At 32.9% G+C, this 19,489-nt stretch overlaps 1 protein-coding gene across 2 annotated transcripts in view; it reads left to right on the top strand.

Annotated features, from left to right (window-relative positions):
• Gpm6a (glycoprotein M6A) overlaps positions 1-19,489 on the top strand; it is a 313,190-nt gene that overhangs the window by 262,156 nt on the left and 31,545 nt on the right. For both annotated transcript variants that reach the window (XM_004852952.4, XM_004852951.4), the window contains exons 2-3: positions 3,420-3,612; positions 18,090-18,246. In XM_004852952.4, coding sequence (XP_004853009.1) covers positions 3,420-3,612; positions 18,090-18,246 — 350 coding nt within the window. The remainder of the gene's footprint in view (positions 1-3,419; positions 3,613-18,089; positions 18,247-19,489) is intronic.

The following is a 19,489-nucleotide window of genomic DNA, read 5'->3' as shown; positions in this document are numbered from 1 at the left end:
TTTTCATAAATTGGAATTGTGATGTGATATGTGAAAAGTGGTATTGGAACAATGATACACAAATGAGTAATGGAACAGATTAAAACAGATAGATGGCTCTCTGGAGACTTGATAATGACTAAAGAAACCTTTATCAGTATAGATAGGTAAATATTAATAGGAAAAGTATATCAATGAATAAACTTAGAATCTGTCATCAATGGCACTTGTTACCGTCACTTCTCAATCTCTTTTACCATATCCACAATTTTGGTCTCTCTTTTTCACTGTCTATGTCCCTTTTTTTTTTCTTTTAAGTTTAGGTTCTTTTCCCTGTTTCTATTTTGCTGAGGTTTGAGAAGGTGGGCAAAGGCAAAGGCAAATGCTTGTGCTTATTTCACAACATTTGGAAAGAGGTAAATCAATTCTATATCTCACAGAAAAGATAATTACACATCTTTTTAAAAGACAGTGTATGCCAGGAGCTTCTACTTTCTTTGAAATATTTATTTAATAAAATTCAATTTATAACCTTATTAAGTACCCAGGAAATGATAATGTGGCCAATGTTTCAGAGAGTGTGTTGAAAAAAGGTTTCATAATTCTTTCAATATTTATTTTCATCTGAAAGCTAATGGCATAGTGGGGGTTTTTTTTAAGGCAGTATATATAGACAGAAATGGACATAAGAAATGTTTCTTTGTATATATGTGGTTACAGCATGAATATTCTTTGTTACTATATGAACCTTAGCTTTATTTGAGAATTAATGGCCCTATTCTAATAATACCTAGTATTGAAAATGTCTGCTATGCATCATAATCTTTATTGTTTTCAGAGAAATTTTCTTAAGAAACATATTTTCTCCAGGGCCAACACTCCACTTACTGTACCGTCATTAATATTTGTTTAATATGACATTTTTTCACTTTCAGTTGAGTAAAAGCATGATGATGGGCGGCTGCAGAATGCATAGCCTTAAACGGTGATCATTGAGAATGCATCCTGGCCCAGGGCCCTGTTGCTATGGTGACATTTCTGCTCTGCCAAGGCTGTTTCTCACTGTGGGTGGAAAGAAGCTTCCCTGCCAGCAGCTATGTAGGATTCTGGCCGCTGGAGAGAATACTGAAATGATGTGCTGCTTCACCATATGGGAGTTCTGAGAGACTTCTTTGAAATGCAATAGGCAACTCAACTCAGCCTCAAAGGAAGAGAGGGGGTGATTATGATGTAGCCCATTGCAAGTGCAATATGTGCTTGATGAGAATCTTAAACCTTTGAATAAATGTTTTGCTGAGGTTCTAGTCTTAATAATGTCCTAGCCTAACCTCACATTAATAGTGGAACTTGAATTTGTTAATAAAGATAACAATACCGAGGGATTTGAATGGCAACATTTAAAAAGGGAATAAAAGAAATATTTCCACTTCATAATCATTTTGAAATGTGTACTAACTCAAGGTTGTCCATTTGAGTTTAACTCCAATATTGGAATTTATGTTGTAGCTTTCTAAACGTGAAAGCTGCTATGCAACTAAAATTACACTTAGTGCTCCAGTACTGTGACTTCATGGTTCTCCTTGAGGATACATAACCTAACATGGAGGCTAGTATGGGTTATGTAAAGCACCGTGGAGAACATGTGAACTAAGAGAAAATGACTTGGAATTAGTTATCAAATTATTCAGAGGTCCTCAGTGGTACTTTTTGTGACCAGTCATGAGCTTATAATTTTGTCTGTTTATAAGTTAGTCTCTTTCTGATTTAACATTTACTTTAGGTTCTAGGACATAGCAAATGTTATTCCTACCTAAGTATTTGGTGTTCAGTCTCCTTTCTTATCCACATCTATTCTGAGGGTTTTGTTAGACATGTTCTTCTGATTTTGATACCTCAGGTTGTCTGAAGTAAAAATGAAGTAAAAATCTCCCACAGCCATATCAAATGGCTTGAAAATAGCAAAGAGAGAAATCACTGAGTAGTGAGATTGGAAATTGTGGGGCCAATAGGTACACTTGTTAAATTAGAGGGAGAGCTTCTTTGGGTTCATATCAACTTTATCTCTCTGCTTTCTTCAATTTTAAAATAATTACTGACATTGGAATTTTAGAACATTAAAAGACAGTAGTCCAAGGATTTGTATGCCACCCTGTTCATCTCCACTAGAAACTGTGTTCAATGACATTCAGATTCTGCACATACTGGCCTTGGCCATCTGCTAGAGAAATTTCTTCCTCCTATATGAAGTTTCAAGCTGTTCTAACCTTTCTCCTTCCTCAGATTTTATGTGACTGTATTTCTGGGGAGGAATGTTCAGGAAATGATTTGCTTTCTCAAGCAACAGCTATGGAAATGGAGAGGTATTCAGAATCCTTTGTTTTTCTCTTCTTCTAAAGAAAATGAGATGGGCTGTAATTCTCAAGAAAGCCAGTCTAATGAGCAATAGGAAAATAGCAGATGAGCTCAATCTTGGAACATAAAGTTACTTCACACAGGAACTTTGCAATTATCTCGTGCCTCATATGTTGTTGCATAGATATAGGAAACCATCATCTGAAAATCCAAAATGATCCAAAAATTTGAAACTTTTTGAACCCCAATATAACACCACAAGTAGAAAAGGCCACATCTGATCTCCTATGATAAATTGTGGTCAAAACACAGTCACTCAGAAAATATTCTATTGATTTAGCAATTATTCTATGTCAAGAACTAGTTTATGTATTAAATTATTTAATCTTCACAAGAACCATTGGAGGAAAATTCTCTTATTTTCATTTTTTACAAATGATAATATCAAAAGAATAAATTTGCTACAAATCACATACTGCTAAGTATAAGATTATCTTTCTTGTCTGCTCTCTTATTTCAATTATGCCCACGTCTTGTTTTTTGAAAACCATGGACCATAGTATAAATAGATTTTACATGATAGATCACTACACAGAGAATATATACAATCAATAGAACTCAAAATTAATTTTACTTATTATGTGCAATTTCATTCTTTTCCACTTTTCAAATTTCTGTGTTAAGTTTACAGTGATCTAACAGGATTCAACTCATTGAAAAATACAGCTGCAAAAAGTTAAAAGAACAGATAATTAAAATGAAATATAAGCATGTGAAGCTTGAGAACAATGAATACAAGGTTGAAGGATACATGTATGATGAAGATGGGTATCATGGGAAGTCTGTGTTGGAAAGGAAGGGCTTTGGTGGGTTTGGAGGGATGGAAGAGGAAGCCATCAGTGGTAAAAAGCATTTTCCTGTCTTGAAGGATGGATTGTAATTAAGGAATTTATTCTTTATACCTTCCAGGAGACCCTAGGACTTGATTTATATGGTTGGCCTGATATATCAAGGCAAATATAATTGGCCGTAGTGTTAAAGTTGGGAATTTTATTTAATTTTCTCCTTTTTCTCTTGCTCTTCTACAGGGTGTTTTGAGTGCTGTATTAAATGCTTGGGAGGGATTCCTTATGCTTCTCTCATTGCCACTATCCTGCTCTATGCGGGTGTCGCCCTGTTCTGCGGCTGCGGTCATGAAGCCCTCTCTGGGACTGTCAACATTCTGCAGACCTACTTTGAAATGGCAAGAACTGCTGGAGATACACTGGATGTTTTCACCATGTAAGACTTGCAGCTTTGTATGTTATGTTATATAGAGTGTGTGTGTTGTTTGCCTCTCTATGTGCTGAATAAATAGGTGTCTAGAGTTAAATTACGTGGTGGGGTATAAAAAAAATATTCTCAGGGTATACATGATTCAGAAGTGCTAAATTAATATGAAATATAATATTAATGTGAAAATAAAATACATTTTCTAGAGAGATAACTCAAACACTTTGGAAGTAAAAGTTTGTTGTTCAAATTCTAGACATTTTTTGCTTAATATTACAGAGGATAAGAGTTTAGGATTGAATAATAGAATTTATTTCCAAACAAGTTGTTGATTCAGATAATCTATTCAGTGATTTCATATCATCAAGTAGAAAAATAACTTATTGTAGGATTTTGGTTTTTGGTTGATTGGCGTGTGTGTGTGTGTGTGTGCGCACGTGCACATGCATATGTGTTATAATCTCAACTACTGTTTATCCCAAGAGCCATTAGCTTGTTTTAAATTAGATTTTGTTACCCTTGAAATTTCTTGGGTTTTTTCATGTTACTTGATACTATGGGTTTGTGATAATTTTCATGACCATTATTCTAAATAAATTCAAGCATTCTTTACTTACGTTCACTTTTTCTAAATAAGATGATTTTAGAATTACAAATCTGAGTGGTTACCTGGATGGTGGTAGAGTAGCTTTATTTTTTATTTGTATCATTGCATCTAAAAGAAGTGAGGACAATTCTGATTTATGCCGGGCAGCTCTTGTTGTAGTGTAACTAAAACCTAAGACTATAATTTAAGACAAAACTTGGTCAGTTGGAACAACATTCTCGGTAACGGACAACTATTATATAACTATAATATCAAAAAATCATCACATTAGTAAATTTCATTATACCCCATCGGCTATAAGCAAGATGTTCGAATAAGATATCTATTGTAAACTGTATTTATCATTTTGTTCATTACAATTGGTAATTTTCTATGAAAATGAAAAGGGAATAGAGGTTGCACATTTCTACTAGGTAATAAAGCATGAATTTTCTACCTCAAGGGCTAGAGGGCAGGTATCTCCAAACAGAATGCATAGCAGAATTTTTGGGATTCAGAAAGTTAGAATATTTATGTTTATCTAGAATATATTGGAACATAAAACATTGGAAAATACTGATCAGAAAATAAAATACATAATGCAGAAAGTGTTGTAAGACTTCCATACATAGTGGGTAGAGGAGGAGGAAGACAGATTAATCAAGAAGTGAAATTATTATAAAAATATGTCACTAACTCTGATGTATTGAGGTAGAGCTTCATCACTGGAAAAAACCCATAAATATATAATAAAAGTTAAAAGTTGAATATTTTCCATTATAAATTTAATTTACAAATTAATTCAAAAATTAGCATAAAATTGTCCATGAAATTGACTCCTTTATGCCTATATTAGAAACGAATGAATTTTCATCAAATTAAATACAAACATACACATAAAACTAAAACCCAAAAGCTATCAATGCCTTTGAATTAAATAACATGATTGTATCCTTGACTTTATAAGTAACATTCATCATTTGGAATATAAACTATTATAAAATGTACTGAATTATTGCAAGTTAGTTTGTAAAGAGTTTTATAAAGATGATTGCATGGCTATATTTTAATGTGATAAAACTGACATTTTCTTTTTAGTTACATCTTAGTCTACCCTGGACAAAATATGTTCTCACTGTTCATTATTTTAAGCTACCACAGATGTCCTTAACATCTACAGATTCTCCATATTTAGACTACATCCAAATTACTAAATTGAGTTATAGTGTGTGAAGTTTATAAGGAATCATAAGGCTAATGAATGGCATGCTTGTATATATATATCTATTAGCAATTAGCTATCAATATATGCTTGATATTTAGATAACAAATCTTATTATACCACAGAGCTCTGATATTAGTGTGTAGAATTTAGAAGAGAGATTGAGGACCATATGCCTTATTTGGTGGCTTTACTTTTGGTAAAATAAACTTTACTTTTGGGGTGAGAAATTAAATGTTAAACAAATAATGCATTTTGGATGGAGATAGTAACATTTGATTGAAATAATTAATACCCAAATTATGCAGTCCTATGGAGCCACCAAACATGATAAGACTCTCAACTAACAAATAGTTCATGAAAACACAGGTGGAAAGTACCTGCTTTAAAGTTCTCAGTGAGATTAATGTCAATCAATACATTCAAAACTTACATGAATATCTAGAGGAGGTAGAAATTGCCTATGCAGAGCTGCCTGTGAGTCATCAGAGGAATGGAAAAAGTGGAGAAACAGAGTATAAAAAATAAGGAAATACATGGCAGAGGAGAGCACATGATATGTTTACAGTTGATACATCTTGCTTGGAAATAAACTTGAAACAGAATGAAAAAAAATAATTATGAAAAAAGGACTGAGAATTCTAGAATTTTACAGAGGTTCTTAGGTCTTCTCTCCATTGTTTCATGCAAAATCAAGCACTCCTACATGAAACACTCCTACTTAAAAAAGGATATTAGCTTATTTGGTGGATAAGTAAATTAAAAGATAAAAAAATTCCCAAGACCTGAGGATTTTCACCTGTTGTCCTCAAGATCTGGGGATTACTCTTTTTCACCCTCAGAGACCACACGATTTCTTTCTCTCCTCCTCTCATTTTTGTTGTCCCTCTTGCATTCTCCCTCTATTCCCTCTTCCATTTTCTTTACACACAGGTGTCCCAATGTGGTCAATATCTCCAAGTCTAAAGGGAAACACACAAAGGGCAAGCACTCTGAAATATGACTAGTCTGTGGAAATCATCATCTTCTAGCGCACAAAATGTACTTATCAAAAATAAGTTTTCAAATAATCTGCATTTTTATTCATCCACATTTCAATGTTCTGTACTGTCTTAGTTACATTTCTCATTGCTGAGACAAAATACATGACAGCCAAAGTTAAAGGGGGAAAGGTTTATTTAGCTCACGGTTTATAAAGATTTCAGTCCATAATGGCTTCAAGGCAGGGTGACACATTGCAGAGGGCCAATAAACTCATGGCGGAGGAAGACAGCAGAAACAAGGGGAAGACAAACCTCTTTCTGTCCCTTTTATTTTATCCAGACTACGCGGATCAGGGCAGTGCCAAACCAATCAGTCGACTGATTTAGAAATCACACGCCCTTAATCTCATAACCTCACATTCTAGATTCCCCCACCTCTGAAAAAGCCCTATGACTGCATGAGGCTTTGAGGGGACATCCAGACCCAAGCCATAACACTGTCAGCTCCCACCAATGGGAGGTGTTCTGAAACCTGATGGTATCCATAATATCCTTATGTCATATTCCATCTGATGTGTGGAGGCATTCAGAGAGAGAAAAAAGTGAAGATTTTGTGGCCTATTAATAAAATGTTTAGTATTTCTCTATCTGTGCCCCTCTACTTGTTTTCCCAGAAAGGTTTTGTCCTTTAATCTACAAGTTTAGTTCACAAAATCCAAGTCATCTGTTAGCTCCAATCCTTCCGAGATCAGACGAGATCGGGTGCATTCAGGGGGGTATGGCCGTAGACTGTTAGCTCCAATCCTATGATGTATTAAGCAGTGTAGCTTAATACACTGCTCCCATCAGGGGATCTCACTGCACTTCAAACACACTTAATGTGTGTTAACTCATTCAGGCTCACTCAACACTGAGAATTGCTCACTGCTTTGTCATATTCTGCTCTAGGGCAGAAAAAATTTTTCAATGTGTCTCATGAATAAGACTTTCTCATCTGAGAGATTGTGGCAAGGCATTAAGTGACACCTGAAAAGGTAACTGAGTGGTTGGGTAGGTATTTTACTTCTAAAAAGCAAATTCATATAGGACAATGAAATATGGAAACTAGTTAAAAAAGTAGGTATCAAAAAGTCATCCAAACAACTAATTTTGCTAAGTGACTTGGTTTCTTGAATACCTTTTTTGAATTTTGGGGGGAAAATATCAGCCTTACTCATGAATATAATCACCTATAATTTATTGAACAGGAGTTATAATTGAGCTTCACAAATTACAGTGAGGGTCCAGGATCTCATACTACTGATTTTTATAGTGAATACATTTATTTTCAAATATATATATATAATCATATATATATATATATATCACTTCAGATCAATGCATTACAAACTAAGTTCACTAGATAATAGATTTTTTAGTTTCAACACAAAAGCAAGCAGTAAACTGAGGTAAAAGAGAGTAACAGGTTTTTCTCTCTCCCTAACTTTATATGTGCATAAATCTCTAAAATTGTTTATAGTTCATATCTATTCCTTGGAAGGTGGGATGAAGTAGGGAAATAGGTATCAGTAGATCAATGAGTGAGAGAGAAAAGAGAAAATAATCAGGAATCGATGGCCAGATGAAACAAAGGTTCTTAGGCTTACGAAAATGCGCTGTGGTGTACTGGCCTAGGTTTCGGACAATCACAAATATGCAAGTCTTCTACTTATACTAATGTTCAAAGATCAGACAAATTATTATAGATGTGACATTGTTGGTTAGTTTTGGAGAGGCAAATATAGTTTAAGTCATAGCTAGAATTTATAGTTAAAATGTCTTACTGAAGTCCTGAATTTTGAAATGATAATCAAATAGTGTACATTTTATTAGGCAATATTTCAGCCAGGACAGTCTTCAAATGAGTGCTCAAGAAATTAAACAAAAACTAAACACTGATACAAAATAACAATAGCAACAAAGCTAAATGCCTGAACTATGAAGAATTCAAAAAGGAAGACAATATACTTTGGGTTTGTTGCACATTGGCATTGCCCTTTTTAGATACCTTAACTTGGACAAAAATTACATAATATTTCTCAGTCTTTCGTAAGTAAAAGGAAAAACTATTGCTGCCTATATCCTCAGGCTTTGATAAGGATAAAATTAGTTAATGTTTTTTAAAAATTGCATTATTTATATTGTATACCTAAAATGTACCAATTTATTTTAAAAAATGAAATATATCCAAAAAATAACCAAAAAGTAACTACATATCTGTAGTGATAAGTGTACAGGACCAGACCAATAGTAGATAAGATATTGCTGAAGAAAATGTTAATGAACAGTGATGTGTTTGTCATTGAGACATAGAAATTATCAAAAATAAACAGAGAAAAAGACTAAAAACATGACCAAAGGTATCAGAGAGCTATTTTCCCTATATTGAACAGTCAAACATATCTATAGTTGTAATCCCCCAAGACATTGAAAAGGAGAGGTGGAAATTGAAAAATATCGCAAAATACAATGCCTGAAACTTTTCCTAATTTGATAAAAATAACAAAACCACAGATTAAAGAAAATCCTAGTGAAAGAGACAAAAGAAAATCACACCAAAGTGCATCATAATTGTTATGGTTTGGATGTGATTTATCTCCCAAGAGTTCCTGTGCTGAAGTTTCTTCTCCAGTGAGCCAGTATTAAGAGGTGCTGGGAACTTTAAGAAGTGGGGTCTAAACAAGGTAATAGGATCATTGGTGACATTAAGAAAAGGATTAAGTTCTTCTGGATCCCAGTTCTGTGAGAGTTGTTAGAAAAGAGCAAGCTTAGCTTTTCTTTGTTCTCTGGTTTCCTGTCCTGACCTGACATGTAATCTCTCCCTCTGCCACTCACTTCCACAATTGTTTTGCCATCCACCATGAGGTTCTTACCAGAACAGACCCAATTCTCCTGTCATGCCCTTGAATCTCCAGAACTATATACTAAGTAGATCTCCTTTCTTTTTAATGTACCCTCTTCAGGTATTCTATTATAGAAAAGAGTAATACAATAATCACACTGCACAAAAATGATGATACAGAAAAATCTTAAGAGCAGTGAGAGAAAAAAAGGGCATATTAGGCATAGAGGAATAAAATTATGAATGACAGCAGTCTTCTCTGTAGAAATAAGGCAAGACAGAAGACAATAGAACAACATCTTCACAGTAGTAAAAGAAAAAATTGTATCAACTTAACATTCTATCCGGTAAAAAGCCGTTTTAAAACCGAAGGCAAGACACTTTCTCAGAGAAACATGAGCTAAGTGGGTTCATTTTCAGAGGACCTGGAATATGAGAAATATTAAAGGAAATTCTTCAAGAAGGAAAGTGATACTTGACAGAAATTTAGATCTATGCAAGTAAATGAAGAACACCAGAAGTAGTAACTATATAAATAAATATGTGCTTATATATGATATGTATGATATGATATGTATGTTCTAATGTATGATAAAATGATTAATGTGTAAATAAATATAAAAGGAAAAAAATTGCATTACTGGCACTTAGTAAGCACTACACATTTATTTCCTATTATGGTGGAGATGTGAGTGGAAAGGATGGTGATTATAGTTATGACAATGATAATGATGTAATCCTTGACTATACACCTTGAGTATATCACCATTCTAATGCCAAGTATCATACTTCCTAACACCTGATTATCTGTGGACACACTCTACTTACTGTAATACTCCTATTGTTTTACTGTTTGATTTATATATTTCAGTGGAGGTAAATCTATGAGTAAGTTTCAGACATCATCATAATTTAAAGATCTAACCTCTGCTCTCTTTTCTAAGACTCAAGATATGTGAGAATATAGCAACTTCAGGGAAAATATTTATAAATAAGAACATGATAATTTCATTCAAGTAATATCTTGGAGGTTAGTAGGTAGAAGGAAACTTGCTTTGTTGTATATGTTGAAAAGAAAAGAGAAGAATGGGCCAAAGAATTCCAATTTATCTGCAAATAGATTTGGCAATATTTTAAAGAAACTTGTAAAGTTCTGAGTTGAATACATGGATTGCCTTGAAATGGAAAGATTTGCCCATCAGTGAAGGTTCTTAGATAAGGCTGGTAATGAAGTTCCAGTTTTAAGATGCTTACAATCTGTAACTCTTAGTCTTATTTAAGAAGAACTATCTCAGGAAGGGTGTCCATCTCAGTAATTTAGTTATTATAAATATTCAATATGCAAATATGTTTTAAACTCCTAGGATTTATTACAGTTCTACAATATTATTCTTTTCAAAAGTATATTTTTTTCAGGCTATTTTTTGTTTCTTTTAATGGAGTCTTTCACTGACCAAAAAACATGGAAATATACTATTTTCCAATCATTGTGCTAGTATTCAGAGATGCATAACACAAGTCAAATTCCATATCCTCAAGTCTGACATATCAAAGATATGTGAACAAAGTGTCATCCAGACTGAGCAGATACAAATCAGACAATGGTAGATTGACTATTGCAAGTGAGTTCTAGGCTATTATCAGACCAACCAAACTGAGAGAGTGAACAGATGGCTATTATCAGTACTATATTACATTGACACCAACATAGCAGAATATATAGAAAAGGACAGAATAGAGGGCTAAAAAAGAAGTCCAAGGGCTGTACTTACATGTACTTGTACATGAAAGTACTTATAAGGACATATAAAATTATGTATTTCATAATCGTGTTAAAAGCTTTCAAATAGGTTAAAAGTTAAAATGTAAAAGTAAACTAATTTATAAAAGTTAGAAAAAATATAAATTTAGTTTTTATTTATTGTTGGAAGAGAAGTATAACAGCAGTATTGGAAATTTAAAAAGGGAAAGATTTGCTATGATAAAATTAAATTTTACTAAAAATGTTATAGAAATGTTGGAATGTGTACAAAAAACTTAGTTAAAATGCATATAGTTCATATAATAATAGTCCCTAATTTTAGCAAATGAAAAACTGATAAGTCAACAGCAAAGTATTCTAATGAAAAAAGGCAAAATATAAAACCAGGTATATCAATAAAAATACAAATATCAATAGCTTATAAGTATACACTCCTCCTCACTAACAAACTAAGAAAAGTAATATAACATGATGCCATTATTTTTCCTGGTCAATTTATTAGTTTTCATACATGGTATTGAGAAAGAGAGAAGAGGCCTTCTTGCTCTTTATCAATGATGTTTTACTTTTTCACATTTTCTGTGTATCATTTTGATACACATCGTGAAAATTTTTCTAGGAATTCATCCAAGGAAAACAGTCTACACCATGAGCAAAGACTGTCTGGAAGCATTACCATGCATTTTGCAATACTGAGGCATTGGCTTCCTATTGCAATTGTAAAACAATAAAACTATAAATGAAACTTGAGGCCTTTTTGCCAAGTGAAATAAGCCAGGCATCAAAAAGAAAATGTTGCATGAGTTCACCTGTATGAGATTTTTCACACGGTCAGCCACAGAAAGTAAAATGGTGGCTGCTAGGGGCTGGGTTAGGGTGAGTGGGAGATCGGAGAACTCATTAGTCAATAGGTATGGAGCTTCAGGCATGTAAATTGAAAAACGCGGTAGATCTGACATACAACATTTGATTATAGTTAACAATACTGTAACGTACACTTAAGGTTCTGTTAAGAGGGTAAATCTTATGAGCTCTTCATCATAATAAAAATTAATACAACATGAACTTTCTGTATCACTCCTGTGAACATTCCAAAGAAGCTTCAATATAATCTCTAAAATTGCTGATGCTGGATTCCTTTCTGAAGTCCAATAGCAAAGCAAATAAAACATCAACTGCAATTTATCTATACCCTAAACTGGTAAATCTGTTCATCTACTCAGTAATATATTGAATTAAATGCTTAATAAGAAGCAATCATTTTCCAACTCTAAGAAGAGATAATACTTACTATAGTATTACTCTAAAATCGCTGAATTTTAATAAATGATTTATAATATACAAGTGCATTAGGCAGGGTCAGAACTAGTTTTCAGCAAAATTTCCATTCATATAAATAGATATATTAGTGTATTTACAATTATATATTATTATATATAGTTATATATTATATATATATAACATGTATGTATATGCCACTTCCTTAAAAATCACCACATAATTGGTGGCTCATAACCAAAGACATGGGCCTGGGAAAATAGGTAGTGGTAGAGTCTTTGTTTTGGATGCATGAGAAGATTCTGGGTTTAATCAGAAATCTGGAGGCAAGGTGTCAACAAACGGTGCCAGACTCCTTTGAAAGACGAGGTCAGGTTCTGACCCTTGTCTCTTCCAAGTGCTGGTAGTTGGAAGCTTTCTTTGCCTGCAACCATATCACTCCAATCCACCCCTCCATCAGTAGAACACTTTCTTCTTTTCTGTATGGCTCTCTAAAACTCACTATGCCTGCATCCCATAACCATACATGCAATTACGTTGAAGATGTTTTGGATAATCCAGGATTAGCTTTTCCTCTCAAGATCCTCAACTGTGATAGTTAATGCTGAGGGTCAACTTGATTGGCTTAGACATGACTTGGTGTGGCTGAGTGCCATGAGGACATGACCCTGGTCTTTTCCCTTCTGGGTTTTCCCCTGAACCTTATTATTTGAATACCATGTGCTGAGCATCTTTTCTCCACCATACTCTTCTACCTTGATGTTTTTTTCTTCCTTGAAGCCAGCTGGCCAGGACTGAAACCCCAAAACTACAGGCTAAAATAAACCTCTCTCTTTTAAATTGTATCAGGTATTTGATCCTAGCAACGGAAAAGCTCACCAATACATTAATTTAATCACTATATATGCAATATTAAGGTCATATTCACTCATCTGGCTTATCAGGTCATATTCATAGTGTACAGAGTTATGAACTCAATATATCTTCAGTGGGGGCAATTTTTGAAACTGATCCCATTAACCAAGATTGCTTTTGCTCATGCAACAATTGTCCATAAAAACTTCTTGCAAAAGTGGAAATGCCAGAAACTTTCAGAGGTGCATGAACAAGGAAAACATGCCCATGTAGTTCTTTCTTGAGGCACTTTTAATCTCCTGATTATTTATATGAAAAGAATACAGTTGGAAATAAGCAGAAACTTTGAACTTTGTAGGAGAGCTTAAAGGAAAGCATATTTCTAGCTTCAAAGAAGGGATTAAAACCATTTCCATAATGCCTGCAACAAATACACACAAACACACACAAGCTGAAGCTTTTATCAATTGTTTTTATTTCATTTCAGAAGTTGTATTAGAAAGACTGTTGATTTCTAATAAACTCTTGGGAAAATAGGAATAGATGTAATAGATTTAAAAATCTATTAGGGGATTGAAGTAGACCTAATATCAGTGGGTCAAAGAGGGATCTTTTTAATAAGTGATATTGGGAAAAGTGTACAGTCACTTTGAAAAAGATAAAGTTAGGTACAATTCTTATGTCACACACAGAATAAACACAAAAGTGTCCAGAAGTCTAAACGTAATAAAATGAAACAAACATAATGTAAGAAAGTATGAAGAAGAAAGTATGAGAGAATTCCTCTCTAAATCAGGTTTGGTAAAGAGTCCCAACTGACTAAAATCACAAATGTAATAAAAGAAAAAACATAACTTTTGACAACACAAAAATTTCTTCCTTTTTCTTTTTTAAAATTGTATGGAAAATGCGATCAATAATGCAAGTGCAAAATATTGCTAACGCATCACAGGTAAAAGTACACAGCAATATTGTTAATTTTAAAAATCAAGAGGAAGAAGCATCATACACTTTACAAAAAAGTGGACAAAACACATGAATAGGGAATTCTCAAAAGATACACACATTTATTGACTACATAGAGTCAATAATGGTATTATAATATGCACGGTTCCATTCATGGTAAGATAAAGTATTACTAGAGTACTAGTAATCATCCATCAAATTAGAAATTATCAAAAAGCTTGACAATACACTTTTGTTGAGGATATGGAGAATCAGACATTTTCATGTTTCTGATTGAAATACAAAATGCTATAAAGTTACACAGAGGAATTGACATTACTTAACATATGCCTTTAATTTTCAATGAATCAATCTTCTTATCCTAAACATACATCTTCAACTATTTGAAAATGCAAATACACAAGGTTATTCATTATCTCAATATTTATAACTGAAAGATATTGGCAATACCCTAGCAATAAAGATTATATAAATGAATGATGGTATATACATACATTTGTAATGCTATGCAAAATTACACAGGAGAAATAAATAAAAGATCTAAATTAGAGAGGAATATGTAAAATTGTCAATTTCAGTGTCATGATCTTAATATTTAAAAAAAAAGATTGACAGACTTTTAGATCTAATGTAAAATTGTAAAATTGCAGGATAAAAATCAACCTAAAAAATTAGTAGCATTTCTTTTCACCAATGGTGAATTAGCTGAAACATGAATCAAGAAACAAATCCTATTTACAATAGCTACCAAAAAATAGCCCAGGAATAAATTTAATCAAAGAGGTGAAAGATACCTGCAATGAAAACTGCACAAAATATTGGTGAAAGATATTAAAGAAGACAAATAAATGAAAAGCTATCCTAGCTTACAGAAACTAAATACATAAACATCATTAAAATGTCAATAATGCTAAAAATGATTACAGATTCGATGGAATCCCTACCAAATTACCAGTGAAATCTTTTTTGCAGAAATACAAAATTATAATCATAAAATTTATGCGGAACCACAAAAAACCCTCAATAGTCAAAGCAACTTTGTACAAAAAAGAATAAATCTGGGGGCATTGCTCTTTCTGACTTTAAAATATATTATCCAAATATGGTAACCAAAACAGCATGGTTTGAAATAAAAAACACACATAGACTAATGAATCAAAATGGGAAGCTCAGTAATAAATCCATGCATTTACAGCCATTTCATTTTTTAAAAAGACATTCAGAGCATACATTATGGAAAATTCAGTCTTTCTTAAGTAAATGATGCTGAGGCAACTGCATATTCTGACTTTAAGATCAACTCAATACTCATGACATAAAGTAATAACACTTTTTAAATACCAGCCTTCCTATGAATTTCTAATATCCTTCAGAATTAAAATTCAAAAATTTTACTTAGGAAGATTTTTCCTTAATTTTAGTAGCCCTACTAGAAAATACAAGTTTCATGAAAGCAGAGATATTTTGTCATTTGCACTCTGTGGTATATCTCCACTTAAAATATCAAAATAGTGCTCAATAAAAAAAGTGTAATGCAAAGCAGTTATTAAATTATTGTATGTTCATGAATAATCGCAAAAGTGTCAATCAATTATAAAAATGTCTGTAGCCTATAGAAGGCCTCAGTATGCATGTACATGTCTAGTTCTATCCCATTCCAGGTCTGACACCCTCATGTCAGAAAGACATAGTTTTCATCACTAAAATCAACTCCTCAGCCTCAAAGCTATTAATCAAATTGATACGATGCCAAATATGGTTTATGTTTTTGCATTAATAAAATTCACATCCAACTACTATAAAAAGTGGAGGATAACAGCTTCTTGTCTTAACTATAATTTTCTTAGAAAATAATGTAGACTTGAATTCTTCAAATGTATTTAATTATGTATGCCATTATTTCTTTCACAAGGAAAATCAGGCACATATATTTCCTTTTTGGTCAAATTTGATATGTCAAGCTATTTAAACAAATTTTAATATACCTGTGCCTTATTTCTTTGAAGCGTATATTTTATTTCAGTTTGAAGATTCATCAGTTTAATTTGGACAGCTTTCAATTTGCTTAAATCATATAACTCAAATGACAGCATTTGCTCTAGCTTTTTAAATAACAGTACTTTATGAACTAAAGACTGTATAATGTTGAAGAACGAACACATTTTTGCTGTGAAAATTCCATTTTCGTTGGGTAATTAATTTTTAGGTTACATGCAACATAATTTAGTCTGAAATTTAACAACAGTTTCCCACCATTTGGGGGAAGCAGTGTAAATGATATATTTCTGAGGTTAAATGTTTTATATCATAGAGTTGATGTTATCGCCACATCTGCATGTCACTAGCTGTCCCAGTTACCTTCTCATTGCTGGGACACCTGACACTCATAGGTTAAAGGAGGAAAGGTTTATTTGAGCTCACAGTTTGTAGAGGTTGCAGTCCATAGTCAGCTGGCTCCAAGGTAGGGCAGCATGGCAGAGAGGTGTGGCAGAAAAGAAATAGTCCATGGACTATCGCAGGAAGCAACAAGCAGCAGGCAGAAAGCAGAAAGCCTGCCTTATTTCTGTCCCTTTCTGTTCCATACAGATTCAAGCCTATTGATTGGTGCAGTGCATGCCCAGGATGAGGCTTTCATTATCCATACCCAGAACTGTGCTAAACCAATTTAGTTATCTCACACCCTTAATCCCAGGATCATGCATCCTAATCCAGCATTACATACCCATGATCCAGCCACCTCCAAAAAGCCCCACCTATGAGTTCATGGAGCTTTGGCGGGACATCTAGATAAGAGCCATAAACACTGGATTTTTTACAACCCTGACTACACTGAATGGAAAATGTTTACTGGTTATGGGAATGTATAGTAATAAATCCTAGTGGTGAATTTATTTAAAGACCACAACTATAGTTATGAATATTTCTAGTCTTAAAAGATATTATTTAATATATACGAATGGAATAAATATTTTCTATAGATATACAAATAGAATTTTAATTCAAAATATGCTAATTATTATTGTTAATTAAAATAGATATTCATTACCTAGTTACTGAAATATAGAATAAGAATATCTCTCTACCAATCATCTATCTTCCTATCTCCATCTATCACCTATGTATCATTTCTGTGTGTGAATACTTTCACATTTTCTATGGAAATGTTTTGGTTTACTCACATAAATTTTTTTTCCATATGACAGTGATTTGTGGGAAAAGGAAGGTTATCTTTCCATGCCTTTATGGAATTATGCTTCGGTTTGGTTCAAGTCTGAATATATAATATCCACTAATGATTTTGCCTTAAAGGCATTATTCTCAAAATTATAATTTACCTGTAAAATCATATTCTTTTCATTACTGACAGTCATTATCAGCAAATACTAGTGAGGTTTTATGGGGAGCATGAAATAATGCACAATTAAAATTAATGACAAAAATATGGAGTTTATGTCATTTATGAATAATTACTACACCATTAAACACAAAGTTGTCTTTTTCTCCTAATATGTTTTAAAACTAATATGTTTAAAACTATGCATATAAATCACTTGTTTTGCCTCATAGTGACCTTTTATGATGATTATCCTGCTTATTGAACAAGATGTAGCAAATTCATTTGGAAGCATAAGTTTCACCTTATTTAAGATTCCCTTAAAAAAAAAAAAAAAAAGATTTCCTTGATCTGAACCAGGAAAGGAGGAAGCTGAAAAGGAAGACGGAGAAAGTTACAAATACAAAAATCTCAAATTCTTTGTCAAAAATACAGAGCAAAATGTATATATGAACATTAGAAATATAAAATAAAATGTTTTAAAATATTTCCTGTATTATGAAAATCAATACACTATAATTTTTAATTCAAAAGAATTCTGAGCATTTGAGAATCAATTTCTGCAGACCATCAATAAAAAGTTATTAAGATAAACTACACTGTCTTTTTCCCCCTCCAGGATTGACATCTTTAAGTATGTGATCTACGGCATTGCAGCTGCATTCTTTGTGTATGGCATTTTGCTGATGGTGGAAGGTTTCTTCACAACTGGTGCCATCAAAGATCTCTATGGAGATTTCAAGATCACCACTTGTGGAAGATGTGTTAGCGCCTGGGTATGTTATATCCCTACATGCAGTGTTTAATGTGGGTTTATTTCAGTTGTACACAAGTATTTACATCAATCCATCAAAAACTGAAGTACTCCTCAACGTGACATTCCATTCTGTAATGACTGTCTTAACCTTGTTAATATTTTTTCTAAAATAAAATTATTCCTTGTTCAGTTTCAGATTCTCAAGTCATATGAAGCATAATATTTTGTTTCTAGGGACAAAAAAAATCGGTTTATTGGTTTGTGAACCAATTATTTATTTGAAAGGTCTTAAGTATTCCTATATAAGATAACATAAAAATCTATCACAAATTTATAGGCAACGCATGTGTCTGAAAGAAATTTCTCCATATTTTACTATAAATTTAGGACCAATTATACATGTAATTTCTGTGTTCTACTGACTTAAGAATCATATTAATTTTGGTTTTAAAACTTCATTGATATACTACTTGGCGATAAATAAAATTTATAGTCACATGCTAGAGTTAATGCAATACAGATAAAGCATGCATATGTACAAATGCATAAGTATGGTGAAAATTACATAATATGGTTGAAAGTATTTTTGCATATTTTATGCAGAATAAATTTTCTGTAATGAAACATTGGCCCTTCCATTCTTTTTTTTTTTTTTTCTGGTACCAGGGATCAAACTCAGGACCTTGTGCTTGTGAGGCAGCTGTGGTGCCACTGAGCTAAATCCCTGGCTGACCCTTCCATTCTTGACTGACATAATTTTCTTTTTTCTAATGTTATATAAGAACATGTGTTAATTTCAGCATACAATTTCTGTGAGGAATGATTGAAAAATGTGGTGAGTATTTCAATTGAAATATTTTATTACAGTAAAAGACACATTGCCATCAAGATACTTTCTTGTTTCAAACACTCTTATTCCATTATTCTTGCCATTTTGTGAAGCAGTGCCAGAGATCTTCTTTTGTTTGTGTCATATTTGTTCCCTTGTGGCTGTACTGGTGTCCTGCATCAATTCTATATTTTGACATATCATGGACATTTTGACTTTGGGGAAGACCCAGAAGTTGTATGCTGTCAGGTATATGCATAAGTTGGATGATGACACACCATAATATTTTTATGAGCCTGGCTTTCCATTGAATGGCACTCAACAGCAGTGTTCACCATATTTGTCATCACACCTTATAATGACACTTATGAAAGAGGACTTTCAGAAATGCTTTGGAAAGTGGCAAGAACAATAGAATCCATATGTTTGTAAT

Source organism: Heterocephalus glaber, unplaced genomic scaffold (genome assembly GCF_053883595.1).
Source record: "Heterocephalus glaber isolate CG9 unplaced genomic scaffold, H.glaber_assembly_v1.0 deba00001461, whole genome shotgun sequence".
NCBI lineage: Eukaryota > Metazoa > Chordata > Mammalia > Rodentia > Bathyergidae > Heterocephalus > Heterocephalus glaber.
This window is presented reverse-complemented; position numbering and strand designations above follow the sequence as displayed.